The sequence below is a fragment of the Neofelis nebulosa genome, chromosome 15, assembly GCF_028018385.1.
Source record: "Neofelis nebulosa isolate mNeoNeb1 chromosome 15, mNeoNeb1.pri, whole genome shotgun sequence".
NCBI lineage: Eukaryota > Metazoa > Chordata > Mammalia > Carnivora > Felidae > Neofelis > Neofelis nebulosa.
The window spans coordinates 45860985-45886512 of record NC_080796.1 but is presented as its reverse complement, the minus strand read 5'-3'; the positions used below and the strand labels follow the sequence as shown (position 1 = coordinate 45886512).

Sequence of the window (25528 nt, the reverse complement as noted above, 5' to 3'; positions counted from 1 at the left end):
CAAAAAAAACACAAGGGTTTTTAAAATAAGTTGCATGCTGTGTCTCTATTCCTCCTACTAGGTCAGCTACCACCTCGAAATGAGCTTTTTTGAAGTATATAATGAAAAAATTCATGACCTTCTGGCTTGTAAAGGTGAAAATGGGCAGAGAAAGCAACCAGTAAGATTGAAACAATTTATAATTTGCTTTTAATTTGTTTTTGTAAATGCATGTAGTTATATTGGTTCTCAAGATGATCTAGAGAGCTTACATTTTGACTAAAATTGCTGTTAAATGATAGCAAATGCTTGGAATCTACAGTCTAAATAAGTAAATCGATAGTAAATAAGCTGAATGTTATTGTTAGTGGAAATTAACTTAGGTATCAAATTTAACCTCTTGTAAAGCAAATAGTGTATACAAATCAAAGATAAAATATTTGTTCCAGAGTTGAGTCGGACCACTTAAGTCAAATGCCAAATCCCTAAAAGTCTATAAAGCCAAAACCAGAAGTTTAAAAACTGTGTTTTTATTATAGAATATGTATCTTACCAGATTATTTAGCAAATTGATAACATTTGTGGTTACAAAGTTTAAAATGTATAATGTAAAACTGAAAACAATTTTAAGTGTCTGAAATTTATCGAACATATTTTAGAGACATATTTAGAAGCATAGAGATACTAGTTACTGCAGGTCTTAAGAATATAGAACTAGTAAGATATTTGATGCTACAGTCAACTGTAGCATATTGTGCGATTAGAAAACAGTTTGGATATTGAAATTGTCTTAATGCCTTACAGATTTGTGTTTGTGAGAACCTTTATATTTACCCCTGGGTCAAGTAAAGGCAAATCTCTTTGCCTTAAACTCAAAATATAGACAAAAAAATCATTTCAAATTATATTTTATATGAAATAATTTGTCATGCCCTTAATAGTGCCAATGTTTGCTTCCACTAGCTGAGAGTAAGGGAGCATCCTGTTTCTGGACCATATGTTGAAGCTCTGTCAATGTAAGTGTTTGGCTCAGCAAGAGCAAGGAGAAAAGAAATGAGTAGAGTGAATATTGTTCTCATTTGCCTCCCCAGCTTTGAAACCCTGGATAACTATTTAGCCTTCTATTCTTAATATTATTCAAATAACCATTCCTTCTCTTTCCAACTAGAGTGTGGGCTGCGTGTTTTTGTATTTGTTTATGTATTTCACAACATGTGTAAAGTGCCGAGCATAGAGTGTTATGCTGTGTGTGAAATACTTGATTTTTCTCCCTACCCCCCGCCTTTTCCCTGTTAAGTTAAGCCTTCCCTCTTGAGCTGCTTTATATATCTATTACTTGAAGCGAAGAGGGGAGAAGGTAATAAGATAAGGTCAGTGTTGAGAGTGTGAAACATACTGAGTCATTTACTTCATCTTTCAACACTCCAACTGCTTTCTTATTTTTTATTTTTATTATTTTTATTATTTATTTATTTATTTTTTAATTTACATCCAAGTTAGCATATAGTGCAACAAAGATTTCAGGAGTAGATTCCTTAATGCCCCTACCCATTTAGCCCATCCCCCCTCCCACAACCCCTCTAGCAACCCTCTGTTTATTCTCTATATTTAAGAGTCTCTTATGTTTTGTCTCCCTCCCTGTTTTTGTATGATTTTTGCTTCCCTTCCCTTATGTTCATCTGTTTTGTATCTTAAATTCCTCATATGGGTGAATATATGATATTTGTCTTTCTCTGACTAATTTCGCTTAGCATAATACCCTCCAGTTTTATCCACGTAGTTGCAAATCGCAAGATTTCATTCTTTTTGATTGCCGAGGAATACTCCATTGTATCTATATACCACATCTTCTTTATCCGTCCATCCGTTGATGGACATTTGGGCTCTTTCCATACTTTGGCCATTGTCGATAGCGCTGCTATAAACATTGGGGTGCATGTGCCCCTTCGAAACAGCACACCTGTATCCCTTGGATAAATGCCTAGTAGTGCAATTGCTGGGTTGTAGGGTGGTTCTATTTTTAGCTTTTTGAGGAATCTCTGTACTGTTTTCCAGAGTGGCTGCACCAGTTTGCATTCCCACTAAATGCTTTCTTAAGGGAAAGGGAAAGTGATTAGGAATGGATTCGGCTCCATTTAATAAAACTGGGATTATGTTAAGATCCATACATACCAGCATATCCACCCCCACGTATACATCAAGTGTATGTTTTGGTCTCATGAATTAGACTTGAAAATTATAATGCTAAGAGCTAAGCTGCTTCATTAATTAAAATCATACTTTTTGGTAAAATTAAAGCATTTTATTTTCTACCCTTCAAAAATGGAGATAGTGAAAGATTCTGTGAGAATCAGTATAATAATACCTATGAATTATTCAATTGTGGTCGTTAGAGGGTAATTATATAATTGAGAGGTTATTATATTATGAGAATAAGAGTGTAATAATCAGTTAAATTGATTTTGTCTTCTTACTTTTTAAAAATAGGAATGTTGTCAGTTCTTACTCTGATATCCAGGTAAGATTGATTGTGTTTTATTTTCTTTCCACTAGATAAAGATCATAATCTTAAGTATTCATAAGAATATTTCTCCTTAATTACTACTTACATAAGTAAAAAGTTAATCTTGTTAATTCATTATGAGCTGATTTTGTTTGTTAAACTTTAATCAAAAGAATTACTCTTCTTAACTAAAAATAAAAGTTGATGATCATAGTAGTTGAGAGTTATTGAAATAGCATTTTAAAAATATGATTTGCCTGGCTGGCTCGTTTGGTAGAGCATGTGACTCTTGATCTTGGGGTTATGAATTTGAGCCCCAAGTTGGGCATAGAGATAACTCAAACGTAATAAAATCTTAAAAAAAAAAAAATAAAGGTGTGATTTCCTGTTTCAGATATCTGTGATGGAAACAAAATTGACAATGGGAATACAAATTATTAAATGATAAACATGTATTTATTTCATTTTATAAACAGATTATAAAGCATATATGTTGCCAAACATGCTTACGTAACTTTTTTGTTCCTTAATTTGTTCCAATAAATTTTAGTTTACAGTTCTGACCTCCCTCTCTTCTTTCCTCTAAGAGTTGGCTAGAATTGGGAAATAAACAAAGAGCGACGGCTGCTACTGGTATGAATGATAAAAGCTCCCGATCGCATTCAGTTTTTACCCTGGTGATGACCCAGACCAAGGTATTCTTTCTGTTGATTATTTTCTTAGGTAAGATAACGACTGTATTCAGGTTTTATGTTTTTCTTATTTTATTCTTTAAATCAAAGGTAAGAGTATAGTAATCTATATATATAACATAATTGGATTTGAGTATACACAATAACTGAATGACTTTTAGTATATATGGCAGGGTTTTTTTTGCTGTTTAAAAAGTCAATAACATGATTATTAATTTATATTATTGGTGTTATCATATCAATATATGATAATAGGTTATCAATATATGGTAATTGTATAGTATTTGGAAAAACCTATCAGAAAGTCAGAGATTTTAAAAAATTCAGCCGTAGGTTCCGCTACTCAAATAAAGCATCTCTAAATATTGTGGTATATTTTAGTTATTTTACAGTCACACTTAAACACATTTACAAGATCTACAACAATTTTATGCTATTAAAATTCTTTGCCAAATATAATTTTTCATAGCTGTGAAATATTCCATTGACTATTCCAGTTCCTCAAGTTTTTCTCTACTGTTGGACATTTATGTTGCTTTTAAATACCTTGCTCCTTTAATGTTGGGATAAACAACACCTTTGTGTTCATTAAGCTTTTGCTCTATTTATGGTTTTTTTTCTTTAATAGAGTAGTTGTGAGTTTTCCTCTCTTTAAAGTCACTTCTTTGTGGCATAATGCAAGCATTACTCCGTATATTCTTGGATATGTATGCATTATAAGTTGTCACAGATTCATGAAGGGATAGTTTCAAAAATAAATGAGTGGTTTGTAATCTTGTATAACTTTCCATTTCAAGACTTACATTGATAGCAAGTCATAGAAGAATTTATGACATACTATTTTACTATCATTTTGCTACAGATAGAATCTGTGGAAGGTGAAGAACATGATCACAGAATAACAAGTCGGATAAACTTGATAGATCTGGCGGGCAGTGAGCGCTGCTCCACAGCTCAGACTAGCGGAGAGCGCCTGAAGGTAAATATGAGGCTTTGGTGGGGCACCTGGCTGGCTCAGTCAGTGGAGCATGTGACTCGATCTCGGGGTTGTGAGTTCAATCCCCACGTTGGGTGTAGAGATTAATTAAAGAAGTAAAATCTTTACCAAAAAATATGAGGCTTTTCTAATTTTGATAAAACTTATTCCCCACAGCATTATTTTTAGGAGATTAATATGAAATATATTTAGCAAGAGCAACAGCAACAATAAACAAAAAACTTTATGTGCAGTTTATAGGTTGCATCGCTGTGATTTAAAACGAGATCTTTACCTTTCGTTTATGTTTACTTTTTAAAGAAAATTAGTAAATTTTGAGTTGTAAAAAGGTGGTAGTTTATGGTAGAAAATATTTACTCAATAATTATATGAGGGAAGGAATATATTTTGTGAAATAAATTTATTGCTGAGCAGTTATTTTAAATTAGATGTTATTATCTTGTATGCAGGAAGGTGTGAGTATTAACAAGTCCCTGCTCACATTGGGAAAGGTTATATCTGCACTTTCTGAACAAGCAAACCGGAAGAGAGGTTTTGTTCCTTACCGTGAATCTGTTCTTACATGGCAAGTATCTTTTGAAGTACAAAGAATTGTATAAAATATAGTGAATACTGTGGGGAAAAGAACAATTGACTGACTTCATGTAGCTTTGGGACAGAGCAGAAGTGCTTAGTGGTGTGAATTCTGGAGCTGACCTACATGGATTTGAATCTCAGCTCTGCATCCTATAAGCTATGTGACTTTGGTCAAATCCTTAATACTCTAAGAATTTTTTTTTTAATTAATTTTTTTTTTAACGTTTATTTATTTTTGAGACAGAGAGAGACAGAGCATGAACAGGGGAGGGGCAGAGAGAGAGGGAGACACAGAATCCGAAACAGGCTCCAGGCTCTGAGCTGTCAGCACAGAGCCCGATGCGGGGCTCGAACTCATGGACCGTGAGATCATGACCTGAGCTGAAGTCGGACACTTAACCGACCAAGCCACCCAGGCGCCCCAAATCCTTAATACTCTAGTCTGTTTCCTCCTCTGTAAAATGGGGATAATAACAATGCCTACCTCTTAGGGTTATAGTGAAGATTAAATAATTAACGTAAAACTCTTAATACATAGTATGTTCTATATCCATGTAAGCACCTGTTACTATACTTACTATTTTTAGTGCTTAATGTTTAATGTTTGATATCACCGAACATGTTGGTATGTGTGTAAAGTGAAATTGTCTTGTTTATTTGGCTAGCATTTTAAGCATTCAATATGTGTTTTCATTAATGAATATGTTTTCATAAATCAGATACATTACGTTCAAATTACATCTGTATAGATTTAATATCTACTTGTGACAAGCATTAATACATCATAATTCTGGTAAGGACTGTGTCTCTACTTGACAGCAACATGTCTTTACAATTGGCTTATTAGAATGTAGTTGTCACCTCAAAACACGTAAGGGAAAATCTGATTTGTGTGTGTGTGCCTTTTGAAAGTTAAAGAATAGTGAAATTCATTCTGCATTAATAAAGATAGGCATTTTAGTCTCATACTACCTTTTTTCTTCTAAAGTAAGGCTTTTGCATATAGTACAAAACAAAATTTTTGTTTATATGTCCATTCATCATATTCAATATGAGCACCTGTTCAGAAAGGTTGTGGTAGCACTGGAACTACAGGGATGAGCAACACACATCGTTTGTTTCCTGAAGTAGCTCAGAGTCTAGCCTGGGGAGAGGGAAGAGCTACCTTACTAAATACTCGATGGTTAGCCATATTTTAAAATTTTGCACTGGTTATTGTTTCATGAAACAATATAAAAAGTATAAAAGGAAATAAAATGTTCGTGAGATCTAAAAGTAGCTACAAATATCAAAAAAGCTCTGAATGGTGGGGTGCCTGGCTGGTTCAGTCGGCAGAGCATGCGACTTCTGATCTCAGGGTCATGAGTTCAAGCCCTACAATGGCCACAGAGCTTATTAAAAAAAAAAAAAAAGTTCGGAATGGTGTTTGAGTGAAGAGTATAATTCTGTGTTTTATACCCTATTAGCTTGTTTTGTGCTTTCTAGATAATCACTGCTATTAAGTTGTTGTAGAAGCAAAGTCTAATTATAACTTACTTCCCTTGAAGGCTGTTAAAAGAAAGTCTGGGTGGAAACTCAAAAACTGCAATGATTGCTACAGTCAGTCCTGCTGCCAGCAACATTGAGGAAACATTAAGCACGCTTAGATACGCCAGCCAAGCCCGCATGATAATCAATATCGCCAAAGTAAATGAAGATATGAATGCTAAGTTAATTAGAGGTGACTATGTTTCTAAAAATTTAAAAATTATTTTGTAACAGTTGAATCTCAAATATTAATTTTAGTCATGAAAATGTGCAATTTAAGAAAATTAAAGATTTTTCTTTCATACTTATTTATAATAGATTTTAGTCATCATTCTACAGTGATGGTGGAAGTGATGATGGAAGGACAATGGGAAAGAGAATAAAGAAACCATCAGGAAAACTGCGTAGACAATAGAGAGTGGGTAAAGGGGAAATAGCAAGTATAGCAAAATCATCTTACAGACTGAGCCATAGATGCATACAGCAAAATAACAATAATATTATTTACTATTTTTTCTCTTATGACCTTTTCTCCATTGTCGTTCTGTTTATCAGCTCTACTCTTGCTTAGTTCATTGATCTAAAAGATAGTGATCCTGGGTGCCTGGGTGGCTCAGTCGGTTGAGCGTCTGACTCTTGATTTCGGCTCAAGTGATGCAGGGTTGTGGGATTGAGCCCCGCATCAGGTTCTGTGCTGAGCATGGAGCCTGCTTGGGATTCTCTCTCTGCCTCTCTGTCTCTCTCCCTCCCTCTGCCCCTCTTCCCTGCTCATGCACTCTCTCCATGTATAAAATAAAATACAGGGACGCCTGGGTGGCTCAGTAGGTTGGGCGTCCGACTTTGGCTCAGGTCATGATCTTGCAGTCCTTGAGTTCAAGCCCCACATCAGTCTCTGTGTTGACAGTGTAGAGCCTGGAGCCTGTTTCAGATTGTGTGTCTCCCTCTCTCTCTGCCTGTCCCCTGCTCATGGTCTGTCTCTCTCTCTCTCAAAAATAAATAAAGATTAAAAAAAGAAATTAAAATAAATAAATAAATAAATAAATAAATAAATAAATAAATAAATAAAAAAGATAGTGATCTAAAGGCTTGAGTTTCTAGCAAAGGCCTAACTTCATTTATGCTAAATACTACATTCTGTTTATCTCTTGGGAATCACCTGCTGAGGATGGGCTTGAGCACCTGCTAGGAACCTTGATTTGTGCAGTTTCTCTTGGCTTATGTGGAACTACCATCTTGTCATAGTCCTTTGTCCTCTGGTCCTTTTGAGCAGCAGAGGGTGAATAGCTACTTCAGAGGAGAAGGCCAGAGAAGAACGAGTTTATTGTATCACAGTCCATTTTCTCTCTTTTGGATTCCCCTCTCTTTCACAAATAGGGCTGTTTTCATTAAAAATAAGTATTCTGAATTCCAGCTTGAAAAATCTTTGATTTTTATCAGACATGTTTTTATGAGTAAGGTTTGCCAGGGCCGTCCTAGTTTATATCTGCTGTCTCAGTGTGATGAATAGTTCTGCCTTTCCTTCTCAAAAGTGTCCCACTTTGGACACTACATTATATGGCCATAGTGTTTATGAGGCAGTCGGGGGGCGGGGGGTGGAATTCATTAACATGCGAGCACTTTTTCAGGTTAAGTAGGGATTTATAGGTAATGTAAGGAAAGTAAAATTGATTTCTGCAAATATTGTTTTATTTAATAGTATTTAAAATTTCAAGTAAGATTGGAGGATTAAGCCTCCTGTGGTAGTTATTACATATCAGATGTTGTTAATCATGCATCTTTTTACAAATATTTAGAATTGAAAGCAGAAATTGAAAAGCTAAAAGCTGCTCAAAGAAACAGCCGAAATATTGACCCCGAACGATATAGGCTGTGCCGGCAAGAAATTACATCCTTAAGAATGAAACTGCATCAACAGGAAAGAGACATGGCGGAGATGCACAGGTGGAATGTAGTCAGTACTTCAGATGTCAGGGTGTTGTCTGGACTCATTGGACTGGTGGGGCTGGGGCTGGTGGAGAGGGAGGAGCTTGGGAGGGGTCTGCAGCTCTGTTTCTCTACTTTCTGTGTGAACAGAGCAGTCCATCCCAGACTGTCATTTGTTAAATATTCCGAAGTGGCTTCCTAATCTTTACTGATGGTCTTTTGAGTCTCAGTATTACGTGTCTGGTATTTTTAACTCTATTATTTTTGTCTTTGGAAAGAGCCTGGAAAGAAAAATTTGAACAAGCCGAAAAAAGAAAACTTCAAGAAACAAAGGAGTTACAGGTATCATTTCAACTCTCTAAACTGATTTGAAAATTAAATAAAGATGACAGTAAATATGCAAATCTAATTTCTCAAATACTCATTGCATACTGACTCTGTACAAAGCAATACCATAAACCGAACTGGTGTAAAGAAGTGTCGAGATAAAGCTTGTGATTAGTTAGAGCCCATGGCTGTGTTGGAAAGTTAAAATATAAACAAACCATCTAATTGTATTTAATTTGGTTCAACAAATATTAAATATTTGTGCTGTGCTGGCCATGGGGGTGGCCCAAGATGAATAAAATGTAGTTTTGGCCCTCAGAGAGCATGTGATCTGAAGGGAGGTTTACAAAATGTAAATAGATGACGGAAATGCAGTTTGACTTGACTCAGTTGAACCATATGACACTGCCATTTTTTAGATAAAAAATGGTTGAACACTGGGAGGGTCATGGGGTCATGTGGTTCAATCTAATGCAATGAAAAGTGTATAAAAGGTAGAGAGCAGGAGATGGGAGGGAGTAATTAACTTTGATGGGGATGGTTATTAAGGAGGACTTTAAAGAGAAAGAGACAAGATTTTGTTAGGCTACCAAAGTCAAGATTTCTAAGCAGGAAGTCCCATATTCAGAATCATGGAGGGACAACACAGCTTGGATGTTCACTTGTATATTAATGCTGGTGACAGAGATTAGACTGGAGGGAGATGCAAGATTCAGATCATGACATAGTTACGAATTTGAATTTAGGTGACTAGGAGCTACTAAAGGGCTCTAAATGGAAAGGGAGTGACATGAGTAGACTTGTGTTTTAATAGATTATTCTGGTAATGGTGGATTTGACGGAGGAAAGACTGATGATGTGTGGGGAGGTTATTCATGTAGGAGCCTGTTACCATGTTTAAGGCAAGAGATGGTAAGAGCTTGGAGGAAAGAAGTGGTGGGGGAATGTCTAGTGGAGGAGCTGGACTCATGAGATAGAAAGGCGTTAAAATTGATAGGCGCAGAGGGTGTTTTTCAATGTGTGTGTTGAGAGAAATGGAAAAGTAAAGAATGATGCCCAGGTTTCTGAAGTGTGTGCACTGCATTGTGAAATTATGAAGTCATCATAGTGGTCAAAGAAGTCCGACGACAGTGGGTTAAAGAATGACTAAGGAAATAGAGCCATACATGTAGACCTGAAAACCTCAAGTGGGAACTGAAGGAATCAGGAAGGGGCTATGAGATTGTGGGTAAATTTTATTTTGTTCCTTTTGGTTTTGTTTCTTTAAAGGATGGAAGAGACTTAAACTTTTTTTAATTTATTTATTTATTTACTTATTTTTGAGAGAGAGCTAGAAAGCCTGAACATGGGAGGGGCAGAGAGAGAGAGGGAGAGAGAATCTCAAACAGGCTCCATGCCGTCAGGCTCCAAGCCTGATGCAGAGCTTGATCTCAGAAACCATGAAATCATGACCTGAGCTGAAAACAAGAGTCAGATGCTTAACCCACTGAGTCATGCACCCTGACTTAAACTTTTTTATAGGAATCAAAAGCCCTTAATGGAATGAGGTTCTAAAGGGAGATGGGAGAGCATGGGTCAAGAGCAAAGGTATTGGCAGCCAAGGAAACATTTCAAATGATTGGTAGGCAAAGTATCATAAGAATTGAGCGGAAGGGTGGAATATTCCTTGGTAGTGGTCAGTCCAGCTTCACAGAAGTGAGATTTCAGTTTTGAAGATTTGGCTTTGAAGCTTGGGCAAGATTTTGATAGGGAGAAAAAAGGAAGAGTGCATTCTAGGAAAGGAAAATTATGTGGGAGTAAAGGTATAAAAGTTTAAGGTGTGCTCAGAAGAGGATGTGTAGATCAGTTTTATGGGAGCAGGCAGTTTGTATAAGGTCATAGGGAGATAAATTGGCAGCATATGTTATGGTTAGTTTATTGATTTTCAAGCTAAGAAATTTGTTTTATCCTGTGTGAACCGGAAAGTGATTGAAACTGACCAGGGAGTTGACATTTTGAGAATACCCTTTCAGGAGCATTAATTTGGTATAAGATGTAAGATGGACTGAAGACAGGAGGAATTGTTGACAGGGCGATCAGGAGGCTGCTGCAGTCGTTCAAGTATGAGGTGATAAGGGTGTGAACTAAGGTGATGGCAGCAGACACAGCAAAAGGAACTGACCCATTCTAAAGACAATCAGTCAATAAGAATAGTCACAGTTTAGGGATGATGGATTGTTGTATGAGAGGGCTGAGGATGGTGAAGATCAAAGAAAGGTTAGCATAACTCTAAAAGTCTAAGAAGTATGATGGTAAGAGTCATAGAGAAGTCATGAAGTAGAGAGTCTAAGAAACCTTTATTGAGACCTCACATACAGTGATTTTAATGTTTAACATAGACCATTTACTTTAGGTGGATTTAATAATTTGATGCTTGTCATTAAGGTTAATTTGTTTTCCCTGATCTCTGCTAGAAAGCAGGAATTACATTTCAAATGGACAACCATTTGCCAAACCTTGTCAATCTCAATGAAGATCCTCAGCTATCAGAGATGCTGTTATATATGATAAAAGAAGGAACAACGACAGTTGGAAAGTATGGACCAAACTCAAGCCATGATATTCAGTTATCTGGGGTGCTGATTGCTGATGATCACTGGTATGTCATTCTTCTAAAAATAAAAAGGCACCTGTTCATTTTTAAATAGGCTTCTGTATCTTGGTAATGTTTGGTTTCCTTCACATGAGGCGTTCATTTATACTGATTCTTTGGTATAATTCTTCAAATGCATCTTTTAGCCAAGACAAACTGACATTCTGAGTGTTTCGCAAGGAAGATAGGTTAATTACTCTCAGTGTGAGGTACAGTGTAATGCTATTTCTGTTTTGGTGTATGTGATCTCTTGGTTGAGGGATCATTTCTTTTCTTGGAATGATAATCATTGACATTAAACTAAACTTCCATCCATCTTTTTTTTATTTTTTAAGTTTATTTTAAGTAATCTCTACACCCAATGTGGGGCTTGAACTCACGACCCCAAGATCAAGAGTCACATGTTCTTCTGAGTGAGCAAGCCAGGCACCCCAAACTTCTATCCATCTTACATGGCAAGGTTTTTGGTTGGACTGAGAAATTAAAAGTTTTTTGTTCGATGTGAATTTTGTTCATATGAATTGAATGATTATATACATATTGTTGGGATGACAGTGTACGTAAACTGTTTTGGCTCCGTGTTGTTTTCAAGATTCATTCATGTTGATGTTCTTTTATTTTTACTGCTGTGAAGTATCTTATTAGGTGTATTTATCTATCTTTTATATTATTACAGTATATCTCTTGTCGATAGACATTTGGATTGTTTCTAATTTTTTGTTACCACGTTACTGCTGTGTCTATTCTTATACATGCCTCTGGGTACAAATGTGGAGAGTTTCTCTAGAGTAAGTTTCTCAGATGATAAACTGAGATGTGAGCCCTCAAGTGGTAGCCAGTAGGAACTTGGGAGGCCTGACCTGCTAGACCAGTCATGTTTAACTGTGAGCAGCCTTTCTGTTTACCCTGATCTGCTGTATAAATATTATGATGGTCTAATTATGCTAAAATAATATTAATTTTTAAAGTTTGAGAAACACTCTTAGATTATATCTAAGAATACTTGAGATTATAGGATATGTTCTTATTCAACTTTACTTCAAAGTAATTTCAAATTGTTTTCCAAAATAATTTTCCATTTGTTTTCCAAAGTGTTTTCCAAATTAGTTGTCCAAAATTTGTTTTCTAAATTTGTTTTCCAAGATGATTATGAGTTTTTACTTCCATTGGCATTGAGAGTACCTATTATTCTATATCCTTGTCAACACTTGGTATGCTCAGACTTTAATTTATGCCAGTATGGTAGACATGATATGGTATCTCATTGTGGATTCTTTTTGCATTTCTTTGACTAATGGTCTTTCATGTATTGGCCATTTTTGTTTTCTTTTATTTTTTAAATGTTTATTTATTTTGAGAGAGAGAGAGAGAGAGAGAGAGAGAGAGAGAACGCAAGTGGGCGAGGAGCAGAGAGAGGGGGAGAGAGAGAATCCCAAGCAGGCTCTGGGCTGTCAGCGCAGAGCCCAATATGGGGCTCCATCTCACGAACTGTGAGATCATGACCTGGGCCAAAATCAAGAGTCGGGCATTCAACCACTTGTGCCACCCAGGTGCCACTAGTTTGTCTTTCTGTGACTTGCCTATTTATGTCTTTTGTCTGTGTTTTAGTTGGATTGTTTTTTTACTTGGTAATTTGTAAGAGTTCTTTATATATTCTCATTGCCAAGCCTTTGTTTTGTGTGTTGCAAGTATCTTTTTTTTCCAGTGTGTAGTTTATCTTTTCACTCTCTTATTGCGCCTTAGGATGGATCAAAGTCCTTCATTTTATTGTAGTACATAGCATCAATCTTTTCCCTTTACAACAGTTGTGTCTTCTTTAAGAAATCCTTTCCACGCTGAGGTCATAGAGATGTTCTAAATTTTCTTCTAGACGTTTTGAAGTTTTGCTTTCACATTTAAGTCCTTAAGTAGTTCTGGGGTTTTTTGTTTGGTGTGAAGTAGGGATCTAAATTCATTTATTTCTCATGTGAATCACCAATTCTCCCAGTATCATATATTAAATAGTATAATTGCTTCTTTTGTGATCTGTAGTGTTCATATAAAAATTTTCCAAAAATATGGGAATCTTTTTCTTCTCACTAATACTCTCCATAGTCTTAATTATTTGAGCTTTATAATGTCTTTGTATCTAGTATGGCAAATCCCCTTCTTCAGGTCCTTTTGTTCTTCTATTAGTTCACTGCTTTCTATAACAAATAAATCTATTATTTACACCAGTGGCAAAGATACATAACATAATCCCGAAGTGTTAATGGTCCAGTAGCGGACTAGGAAGTCCCCTGCTTGCCTGGCAGTCTGTATTTCCCCTTTTAGTACACTCATCACTATTGTCTTACTCACCACACAGTGAGCTTTATGACAGCTGGGTTTGTGTCTGTCTTCATTGCTGAGACATACCTAGTACATGGGGGCTTAATGAATGAAAGAACTTCAGTAGCTATCAATGTGTATTAATGTTACACGGGTCTTGCATTCTTAGTGCTTAGAAGTAAAGTCCACTTATAGTTTGAATCCTAAAGACAAGCTTCTAGCATTTAAAAAAAAATTGTTTTTAAGTTTATTTATTTTGAGACAGAGAGTGTGGGAGGGGCAGAGAGAGACGGAGAGAGAGAATCTCAAGCAGGCTCTGTACCATCAGTACAGAGCCTGATGTGGGGCTTGAACTCACGAACTGTGAGATCATGACCTGAGCCAAAACCGAGTCAGACACTTAACCGACTGAGCCACCCAGGCACCCCAAGCTTCTAGCATTTAAGTTGGTCCTTGAAGGACGGAAGCAATAACATTCTTCCTATGTTGAAGAAATGACTCAAAAGAGAGAAGCTGATGTCAAGGCAAATTCAGGGTTCTGATATGGATGGTTGAGTGTAAGATAGGATTCTTATGGGGAAACAGTGATGGATAAAGAATGTTGGTGGTTGAAGCCAGATTGTGGAGAGTTCAGAATGCCAGGCCAAGGAATTTTGATGTTAGAGTAGATAGACCTAGGAGAGAGAAGGAATCAGAACAAGTAGATATTGTTTAAATCTTTGGGGCGCCTGGGTGGCGCAGTCGGTTAAGCGTCCGACTTCAGCCAGGTCACGATCTCGCGGTCCGTGAGTTCGAGCCCCGCGTCGGGCTCTGGGCTGATGGCTCGGAGCCTGGAGCCTGTTTCCGATTCTGTGTCTCCCTCTCTCTCTGCCCCTCCCCCGTTCATGCTCTGTCTCTCTCTGTCCCAAAAATAAATAAAAAAAAAAACGTTGAAAAAAAAAATCTTTACCTGGCTAAGACCCTAGACTGGTAGGAAGGATGTATTGCTTAGGGGTAAGCTATTCCTTCCAGATTCTTTTCTCTAGATGCTCCATTTGAACCGTTATTCTTTAATTATAGATCTTGGAGCCGAATTGACAGCTAGAGGTTTTGGGTTAGGACTCAGCTTTTGCTGCTGTTTTTTCCTCTCTGTCAAGTTAATCCAAAGATGACTTTGGAGTGTCTTTCCTATTCTCTAAATAAAAAGACTCAAAGGAACGTGTAGCATTTATAGCTGATTTTCCATAGTGTCAGGGTCCAGTTAATTAGATTTAAGGAGTCTAATCTAAGCATCTAAGTGCTTCCATGCTTTTCCTTCTGTATTACCCTACTTTTCATGAGAAGAGAATGTTTGTTTTCCTATGCATCTTTAAAACTCCTACATAAAACCAGAAATTAAAAAATAAAACACTTAAACTGTTTCATTCATAGGTCACTATTGTCAATCTTCTAATGTTTTTTCCTTGAATTTATTTCATTTTATTTTTGGGGAGAGGATTGGTATTTTTTAAAGTAGTTGTTATCAAAATATATATAGTGAACATCCTTCCCACCACTGGTGGACAGAATTGCTAAATAAGCCAGGCTTTTTTTCACCAGAGGTTCAAAATATAGTTGGAGGAAAATAAAAGAATTTTAAGTTTTTTTGGTCAGAAATTGATATGAACCTTAACACCAAAGGAATAGCCCAAGCAGGATGATTTCATATTGCCCGTTTCTTACTTTTTCATCTGTCTTGTAATTATAACAATGTGCTTCTTATCTTAACAGTATTATAAACAATTCTGATGGGATAGTGAGTATCATCCCAGTTGGAGAGGCAAAGACATATATAAATGGAAAACATATTTTGGAATCCACAGTATTACATCATGTAAGTTAGCTGGTGATAAAAATATAACAAATTGTTTCACTTTGGGCAAGTTGTTTACTTCATGTGAATCCCAGTTTTCTCCTAAGATAAGGTAGTGAACTAGATTAAGGATTTTTTAGTTCTAAAATTATCTTTTCTATTAATTTACTAATTGCCTTTGTGTAAAGACACAGGTTGTATCAGTGTAAACCAGTACCTGAAGAGCTGACCACTGATAACATCATTATATGTCCAGTAAAGAGCTGGGCTTTGGAATTAGAGGCCAGACAAGGCTGAAGCCCTGGTCATTTGCTAGGTGATCTTTGAAAAAAATTATTATTTATTTTTTTTTTTTTTAAATTTTTTTTCAACGTTTTTTATTTATTTTTGGGACAGAGAGAGACCGAGCATGAACGGGGGAGGGGCAGAGAGAGAGAGGGAGACACAGAATCGGAAACAGGCTCCAGGCTCCGAGCCACCAGCCCAGAGCCCGACGCGGGGCTCGAACTCACGGACCGCGAGATCGTGACCTGGCTGAAGTCGGACGCTTAACCGACTGCGCCACCCAGGCGCCCCTGAAAAAAATTATTTAACTAGGGTGATTATATATCACCCAAAGCGGGACACTTTTGAGAGCATTTTCTTTTCTTTTTTTTTTTTTTAATGTTTATTTATTTATTTTTGAGAGAGAGAAAGCATAGGCCGGGGAGGGGCAAAGAGAGAAGTAGACACAGAATCTGAAGCAGGCTTCAGGCCCTGAGCTGTTAGCACAGATCCCGATGCAGGGCTTGAAACCACAGACCATGAGATTATGACCTGAGCTCAACCGACTGAGCCACCCTGGTACCCCGAGAACATTTTCAATAATTACAGTGGGAGAACAGGCATAAACCAGTGTGTTGCAGACAAAGCAAGACATTTGGTCACTTCATATATATCCTACTTTTCGGGGTAGGGGAGGCTTAAATGAAATAATGTATAGCTCTTAACACAGTGTTTGCAAATTGTAAGCTCAGCAAGTGCTTATTGTTAATTAAGTTCTGTGCTCTTTAGCTTCCTCATTCCTAAAGTTGAAATAATAGTAGTGTCTCATTGGGTTGTTGTGAGACATAAATGAGATAATGTATATGTAAGTTGTTTAACAAGTGATTGGCATATAGAAAATATTTAATGTTAGTTGCTATGATTTGTATGTTTATTATTACCATATTAGATTATATTGAATTGTTGAGATTAATGATTTGTCCCATGTAAGTTTGTGGTTCAAACTCACCTCAAGTAGTAAATTTTTTGTGTGCTTTAGGGTGATCGGGTGATTCTTGGTGGAGATCATTATTTTAGATTTAATCATCCAGTAGAAGTCCAGAAAGGAAAAAGGCCATCTGGTAGAGATACTCTTATAAGTGAGGGTCCGAAAGACTTTGAATTTGCAAAAAATGAGTTGCTCATGGCACAGAGATCACAGTAAGTATTATTGTTAATAAGAAATAGTAAGAATATGAGAGCAGTCTACAAGAGAGAGTTAATCATATTGTGTGTCTCCAGTATTAATTCTTTGGGTGTTAGTTTCTGGTGATATGATCTTTCTCTTGGCACATTCATTCATTTAACAGCATTTATTGAGCAGATGTTATGTATCTGTCACCATACTAGGAAATACAAAACATGGCTGAAAGTTAACTACTCCCCTGGAGGAATTTATCATCTCATGGTCTGAGAGATAGTTGTGATAGAGTTCCATGACAGAGTCCTGCACTGTGTGCAGTTTATGGAGTGAGGGGTACTCCTAGCCCCAACCAGGAATCAGCAAAGTTTTCTAGGTGATAAGAAGACATCCAATGGAATGGAGTCCCAGGAGACTGTTAGAAGTTAGCCAGCAGAACAGGGAGAGTGTAACCTTTTTTTTCTTTGCCCCATTTTTAGTTCCTGCAATATTGTAGGATTTCTAATTTAAGCAGTATCCTAGTAAACTAATTGGTGAAGTATACATAAATAAAATACTATGGAGTTTGGACTTTATCTTAAAGAATATGGAGTCATTAAAGAATTTTAAGCAGACAAGAGACAGACATGATCAGAAATCACGTTTTTAGAGCTCATCATGATCCAAGTCTGGAGAATGGATTCGAGTCAGAGTGAGTGTAGATTGCAAATGCAGTTCAGAGATTGTCGAAGTCAGAGAAGTACAGTGTGGTGGGATCTGAGAGAGAGTATCAAGGAGGAAGAATCAACCAGGCTTGATGAACAAAGAAGATGAAAAGAGGAGGAATCAGAATGACTGTTATGGACTGGGCTAATCCTACTTTATCTTTTTTTTTTTTTTTAATTTTTTTTACATTTATTTATTATTGAGAGAGAGACACAGAGCATGAGCAGAGGAGAGGTAGAGAGAGGGGAAGACACAGAATCTGAAGTAGGCTCCTGGCTCTGAGCTGTCAGCACAGAGCCTGATGCAGGGCTCAAACTCATGAACTGTGAGATCATGACCTGAGCCAAAGTCAGTCGCCCAACCAACTGAGCCACCCAAGCATCCCCCTACTTTGTTTATCTTTTAAAAGTCTGAACTTGCTTTTGCTCTTTTTAAAAAACATTATGGTACAATATAATGTAACATAAAATTTACTACTTTAACCATTTTAAAATGTACATTTCAATGGTATTAAGTATGTTTGCAATGTGTACAGCCGTCAAACTATTCATCACCCCCAAATGAAACTCTGTACCCATTAAACTGACTCTCCATTCTCCCTCTGGCCCCCCTCCTGCCCTGGGCCCTGGTCACTGCTAGCCTCCTTTCTTTTGCTATTCTTTTTTTCAGTAAAATTGGGAATGGAAATTTCTATACAGTACTTGCTAAAGCGTTGATTTTATTGGGAAGAAAGAAGCTTTTAGTTTTCTATATTTCTTGATGCTTTTTCCCTTACATATTGAAAGATGACAATACTAATTTAATGTTTTGACTTATCAAAATGTCAAATTATTATAGATGGTTGAAAACATATACTATCTGTTTTATCAGCTCTCATATTATTTTTAGTTATTTCAATTTTTTCCTAATCTGTGACTTAAACGTGAATTAAAAGTTACTGATATTTGAAATAAAATTTTTGTAGTAACCATTATTAAACATAAAATTTTATGTTTATTGTAATGTTAGCTATAAGATTTACTGCAGTGTTCACTATGACATCATATTTTTATATGACTTATTTTCTTTAAGATTAGAAAAATATATTTACTTAAATATCAGGTATCTGCTCTAGTAACCGAATTAGAAATAAGCAAATTTTTATCCTTTTATATTGCGTGGTGTAAACAATTCTAAGAGCAGTAAAAGTTTAAGAATACTGTTGGTTGAGTATGGGAAAATTTTGAGTTTAAAATTTTTGTTTAGTGGAAACATTTTAAATTGATTAAGAACTATGGTATATAGAGGATTCTTAATATATTCTGTGAATATCTTGCTACTTTGTAGACTTGAAGCAGAAATAAAAGAGGCACAATTGAGAGCGAAGGAAGAAATGATACAAGGAATCCAAATTGCAAAAGAAATGGCTCGGCAAGAGCTTTCCTCTCAAAAAGCTGCATATGAAAACAAAATAAAAGCATTGGAAGCAGAACTGGTAAAAGGCAGAACTGGTTTTCTCTTTCTCTGCGGGTGCACCCCAAGTAACGTATTGGCTGTAAAATTGATTGTATCCCGAGATGTCAAAGATTAGAGATAAAACCACAGTGGGTCCTGGCTTTCTTTAATTTTACTTTAGAAAGCAAGTTAGCAGTAGACAAATGGCTGCTGGAAGACGAAGAAAAATCGAAAAGCTTCTGTTCTTTTTTATGAGAAGGCCCTTCTTGCCTGAAAGCTTACATCTTGGTGATGCTCACAGCTCTGCTCTCACATCATTACACAAATATTTCAAAAGGGACATCTTGCATTCCCACATCCCATTTTAGAGGAGAATGCTCTACAAGGTTTGACTTGTGATACTTATTCTAAGTTAGATTAGTCAGGCTGAATTAGGCAGAGGAACTACAGGGCAACTTTCTATTGGTGAGTGGATTTCTTACACACTGATTAAAGAAATGGACTCTCGTACACTTTTATATTATTTTTGGGAAAATGCTGTGTATTTTTGCCCTAGTTATTTTTTATTATTGTTCTTCAAAGAAAGAAGAGTCTCAAAGGAAGAAAATGCAGGAAATAAATAACCAAAAGGCTAATGACAAAATCGAGGAATTAGAAAAGGCAAAACAGCGTCTTGAGCAAGAAATATATGTCAACAAAAAGCGATTAGAAATGGAGACTTTGGCTGCAAAACAGGTAATTTCATTTTGTAGGTACTTGGCTGTATTCTGAGCAACAGTTGGATTTTTTTTTTTTTTTTTTTAAGAACTTAAGGGACCTGAGAGGAGATGGCTGAATCTGGGTCTCCAGATGAGAAGGGCTCTTCTTTTTGTTTTGATTAAGATCACTTCATACATATATATATATATATATACACATGTATAAAATTTTATACATTTTATACATATATACATTTTATATATTATATATACATTTTATATATAAATATATACATTTTATACGTTTTATATATATATATGTGTGTGTGTGTGTATGTGTGTGTGTGTATATATATATATATATATATATATATATATATATATATATATATATATATATGAATGAAGGGCTTTTCTTGCCTGAAAGCTTACATCCGGGTAATGCTCACAGCTCTGCTCTCACATCATCACACAGATATTTCAAAAGGGACAGAGCTCTTATTTCTAGCTGGTTCTATTACCGTTTTTTTTTTTCCTTGTTATGCTTCCACAACTATCCTGTGATCAGTCATGCCAAATAATATAAGTGAATGAAATAGTGCTAGGGCACAGTATGTGGAAGGAAGAAAGACGCAGCTCTAATACTGGGTCACATTCTAATGTCAGAATGAAGCTTTCTCCATCTGTGAAAAGAGTGGCCAGCAGGCTACTTGCCTGAGTGACTCTTAAGAGAACTCACAGTAGGGTGTTTGTTATCCCAGTTGTATGAACTCAATCACTGAAACTTTTGTCATCTCAGTGAGGACAGAGGCATCTTCCAGGCACTGACTCACATTAATCAAGTTCACAAGACTGAAGCATAAAACCAGAATGTCAGTATTTTAATATCTTCAATTACCTTTTAATCAACCTTTGGCTATTCTTTCTTCTTATATTAGTGGTTCTTAAAGTATGGTCTCTAGACCAGCTACATCAGCATTACTGTTCGAAATGCAGTCTAAGTCCCCACTCCAGAAACTACTAAATCAGAAGCTCTGGAAGCGGGGCCCAGAATCCATTCTAACAAGTCTTGCATGGAATTCTGACAAATACTAAAGTTTGAGAAGTGCTGTTTTTATCTCTGCTTTGATTCCTTGTATCTTAACCTCAAAGTTTTATCCTCAAGTGGCAATTTTATTTTTCTTTTTTCCAAGTTTTGTGGCAAGAGTATGGGTAGAAGAAAATACCTCTAGTAACCCCAAAGTTCTGATACAATAATGTAGTGATGGTACGTTACCCTAGGACACAAAGTACCTAGTGAATCACTTGAGAGTCTTAAAAGAAAAAAAAAGCTGTTTAAATCTTGAAAACAGTAATTATTAATGGGCTATTTGTATCAAATGAGGTTTTCTTGGTGTCTTTTAAATGTAAGTCTATTTAGTCAACAAATGAACTCTTTTGAGCAGTTTTTTTCTCTTTTTTTTTTCCTGAAGGTTTTTTTTTTTTTTTTTTTTTTTACTTCCTATCAATGGGAAGAACAAGATTAATTTATGTCATCAGAAATTCCTAATGATTTTGTTATGGGGCAAATTTCATAAAGATATTTTATAAATCACTTTTTAAAAACATTTTTTTGCTTAATAAAATATACAAAACTTGTATGAAAGTGAGGTTTAATTATACTGTGTTACCATTATCAATTATAATTTCTCTTTTTGTATATTCTCATGTGTGGGTCTATGTGAATGAATACCAATTAGGCTTTAGAAGACCACAGCATCCGCCATGCAAGAATTCTGGAAGCTTTAGAAACTGAGAAGCAAAAAATTGCTAAAGAAGTACAAATCCTACAGCAAAATCAGAGTAATAGGGATAAAACTTTTTTAAGTGAGTATATGATGATTTTAGCAGGCATTTTCAAGTTTTATATGTTATTTCATATAATTACTAAAAAGTTACTTGCCTTTGTATATTACAAATGGTTTATTCTAGATGTTGCTGACCTTTTGGATCTAAATAAATAAGTTTGTAGGCATGACTGTTTTAGAATATTCATATTTTAGAATGTTTAGTTACAAAGGCAAATAGTAAACAAAATTTCAAGTGTTATTTTAATGTGTAAGATGTTTTTATTTTTTTAAAATGCTTATTTATTTATTTTGAGAGAGAGAGTGAAAGCAGAAAAGGGGCAGAAAGAGAGGGACAGAGTCCCAAGCAGGCTCTGTACTATCAGCACAGAGCCTGACGTGGGGCTAGATCCCACAAAACATGAATTCATGACCTGAGCCGAAATCAAGAGTCAGACGCTTAACTGACTGAGCCACACAGGTGCCCCATGTAACGTGTTTTTAAATACAATCTCTTTTTCTGGGGCACCTGGGTGGCTTAGTTGGTTAAGTGTCTGACTTCAGCTCAGGTCATGATCTCATGGTTCATGAGTTCCAGCCCCACATCAGGCCCTGTGCTGACAGCTCAGAGCCTGGAACCTGCTTCACATTCTGTGTCTCCCTCTCTCTCTGCCCTGCCTCACTCGTGTTCTCTTTCTCTCTCAAAAATAAATAAACATTAAAAAAATAATCTAATTTTTAGTTCTTGTATTTAAATGGAACCTAATCATTGTGTAGTTCATCTTCTTTTTCACTTGGATGTTATTTTTCACGTATACTTCTACACTGCTGTATAGAACACGCATGTTTGTAATGTAAATGTTTTTCATTATGGAAAATTTTCAACAAACTGTAAAAGTAGAGCAATTACTACAACAGATCTTATATCCCTATCATCCAACTTTAGCAATTACCAACATGTTCGGTCCTGTTTTGGTTATGCTCAGTCCCCCGGCCTCCTTGGACTGCTTTGAAGCAAGTCTAAGACCTTCTACCATTGATCTATCAACACTTCACTGTGTATCTCTGAATTAGATGAGGACTCTCTTTTCTCTCTTTCGCTGTCACTCTTTAACCATCACCATGATATTATTATCAAACCTAAAAAATTAATAATAATTTCTTACACTCATCAGATTTCTAGTCTACATTCAAATTTCCTGGGTTATATCATAATTTTTTTTTATGTCTTGTTTGTTTGAATCAGGATACAAGTGTGATCCACATGTTGTGTTTGGTGGATATGCCTTTGAAGTCTCTTTTATTTATTTATTTTTATTTTATTTATTTTTTAAGTAGGCTCTACGCCAACATGGGGCTTGAACTCACCACCCTGAAATTAAGAGTCACATGTTCTACTGACTGAGCCAGCCAAGTGTCCCTTTTTAAGTCTCTTTTAATCTATAAATTTGCTCTTCTTTTTTTTCTCTTTCCCCTTGTAATTTGTTTGTTGAAAAAATCAGGTTATTTATCCTGTAGTTTCCCACATTCTGGATTTTGCTGTTGTATCTCCATGGTGTTGCCTAACAGGTTCCTCTGCCCCTAGATTCCCCATAAAGTAGTTGTTATTTCTGCAGGCCTGTCAGACTCACATTCAGTTTTTTAGCAGAATATTTGGTAGTTGTATTGTATACTTTTTATAACTTCTATTTTTAAACACATTTAAAACTATTATATAGTATAACTGTTGTTATATCTGTTGCAAGAGGTTAAAAAAATACACTTACTAATAAATCTTTTTATTCCTCTTAGGGCCTAAAAACAGTGCCTTGCAATGAATACTTGATTTTTTTTACCATGTGAATAATGAGTTTTATCCTTTCAAAAAAAAGTGTTCTAGTGGAATATTGGTTATAAGTTTGAGTAAAACAGAAAATATTTATGATAAAATCTGAAATGTAACTTAGGAAAGTGGAATTGTGGCCTAAGTTATTTCCCTTTTTTGTTCTGATGTCCTGAAACATATGTTTGTTTGTTTTAATTTTCAGGCAAAATAAAAAAAAGATTGTAGTTCTATATAAGTAAGGCTGTAGTATACTTTACCTAAAATTTTAAACAAATTAGAAGTTAGGAAAGAAATAAATGAGAAAAACAAATCTTTAAAGATAGCAGAAAAAGCATTGTCTTTGGCATTTCCTCTCTTACAAAATCTTTTCTGTATCAACTTTCTGTGTCACCTTCAGCACCTTTTTTCTGTATCTCCACAGGTGAAAGACCTCATTTTCTATGAAGAGTATTTTATTTCAGGCTTGAGGAAAAGTTACTCACATATTGCCCTTACTTTCTGCAATAAATAGTTAAAGCCATTTATTTGAAATCAATATATTTTTTTCAGGAGTTGGTCTGCCTAATGATAGAAGTTAGGGCTCATATGTGTATTTTGAATCTTCTCTTTGTGCTTTCTACTAGTTCAGCCAAATTGGAGCTCCATGAAACTCTCAATGATGATTCAGGAAGCGAATGCCATCAGCAACAAATTTAAAAAATATTATGTTTTTGGCAGGTGAGCAATTATCTTAATTATACAGTAATTCTTTGTTTTAAACTAACTGACCCTCATATGATTGCTTTCTAAATTTAGTTTCCATAAAGGTACAGTATCTGTAGTGCCTGCCTAGAACAGTATCAGAATCCCCAACAACACTCGCAGATACCCCTTTCCGGACTCACTCTGGAGTAAAAGACTTTCGGCAATTGCCATACTGTACTAAGTATGCTTATAAAATAAATATTTATTTTAAGCATTTTTAAGTATATTTAAGTATACAATAAAATATACTTATTTTATAAACAATAATTTTAGATGTTTTAGAAATTTACTAATTTTCTTTTGAGTTACAAACTTATTACAAGTTTGGAAAGAAATATACGTGATTAGAATTTGATTTTTAAAATTTTTATATAAGAAGTTATTCTTATATATACTAGACATGAGTTTTACTTTAATAAAAATGTTAACAGTGGAGAGAGATATTTAATCAGTGGACTGCATTTTCATGGAAGTTATTCTAATTCAGAAAACCCTTAGTATAAATGTGTATGTATGTTTTAGGGTAAGCAGTTTTCTTTGGTTTTTCTTTCAGACATGATGTATCAGATAAAGGAAGTAGTTCGGACACTTCTGTGCGGGTTCGTAACTTACAACTAGGGATCTCAACTTTCTGGAGTCTGGAAAAATTTGAATCTAAGCTGGCAGCAATGAAAGAACTTTATGAGGTTTGGAATGTTATTAAAATCTCTATAAACTTTTTGAAATAAAAAATATGTAAGTGACATGTTCTTAGTAAAGAAAATTGGTAAATAAAGGAAAAGGCAATTTACATTACCCAAACCAACCGGTATTACCAATTATGTATGTTTACTTTACTTTTGCCTATAGATGGGCTTCTATTGATTTGTTTTAATATAGTTATGAATGTAGGGGCGCCTGGGTGGCTCAGTCTGTTAAGCGTCTGACTTCAGCTCAGGTCGTGATCTCACGATTCGTGAGTTTGGTCCCCGCATCTGACTCTGCACTGACAGTGTGGAGCCTGCTTAGAATTCTCTCTCCCTCTCTTTCTGTGCACCTCCCCAGCTCATTCTCTCTCTCTCTCTCTCTCTCTTTTTCCCTCTCTCTCTCTCTTTCTCTCAAAAAAATAAAAATAAAAAATATTTAAAAACTAATATGTGCAGATATATTTTTAGTTCTATTAAAATAGCAAACAATTAGAAACACCAAAAAGCACAGCAATGGGGAAATATAAATTTAATTATGTAAAATGCATATTATAGGCATTGAAGATCATTACAAATGATACAGTGTGTTTTATGTCTATGAAATTTCTTCTTCCCTTAAGTTTAAATGTAAAAGTTTGAAAACACACAATTATAACTGTGTGTGAACAGATTAACAGAATATACAAAATTAATATAATTAATGTAATAATTTCCAAATTTTCTGCAATGAATGTGGATTGCTTGTGTAATTATAGCAACAAAAAAACTGTATTGAAGTCATTTGATCATTCTTGCTTTGATAGATGCATTAAAGTATGGTTTGTGAGTTACCTTCATTATCTTCCTACTTTCAGCTGTTGCAATATTCT

At 35.5% G+C, this 25528-nt stretch overlaps 1 protein-coding gene across 1 annotated transcript in view; it reads left to right on the top strand.

Moving 5' to 3' along the window:
• Positions 1–25528, top strand: part of KIF14 (kinesin family member 14) — a 56935-nt gene that overhangs the window by 8339 nt on the left and 23068 nt on the right. The window contains exons 5-21 of the mRNA XM_058700513.1: positions 62–160; positions 943–995; positions 2467–2497; positions 3070–3177; positions 4037–4153; positions 4621–4736; positions 6295–6467; positions 8068–8215; positions 8476–8539; positions 10978–11162; positions 15216–15318; positions 16601–16761; positions 18773–18920; positions 19463–19615; positions 21318–21444; positions 23853–23946; positions 24527–24659. Coding sequence (XP_058556496.1) covers positions 62–160; positions 943–995; positions 2467–2497; positions 3070–3177; positions 4037–4153; positions 4621–4736; positions 6295–6467; positions 8068–8215; positions 8476–8539; positions 10978–11162; positions 15216–15318; positions 16601–16761; positions 18773–18920; positions 19463–19615; positions 21318–21444; positions 23853–23946; positions 24527–24659 — 2013 coding nt within the window. The remainder of the gene's footprint in view (positions 1–61; positions 161–942; positions 996–2466; positions 2498–3069; positions 3178–4036; positions 4154–4620; positions 4737–6294; positions 6468–8067; positions 8216–8475; positions 8540–10977; positions 11163–15215; positions 15319–16600; positions 16762–18772; positions 18921–19462; positions 19616–21317; positions 21445–23852; positions 23947–24526; positions 24660–25528) is intronic.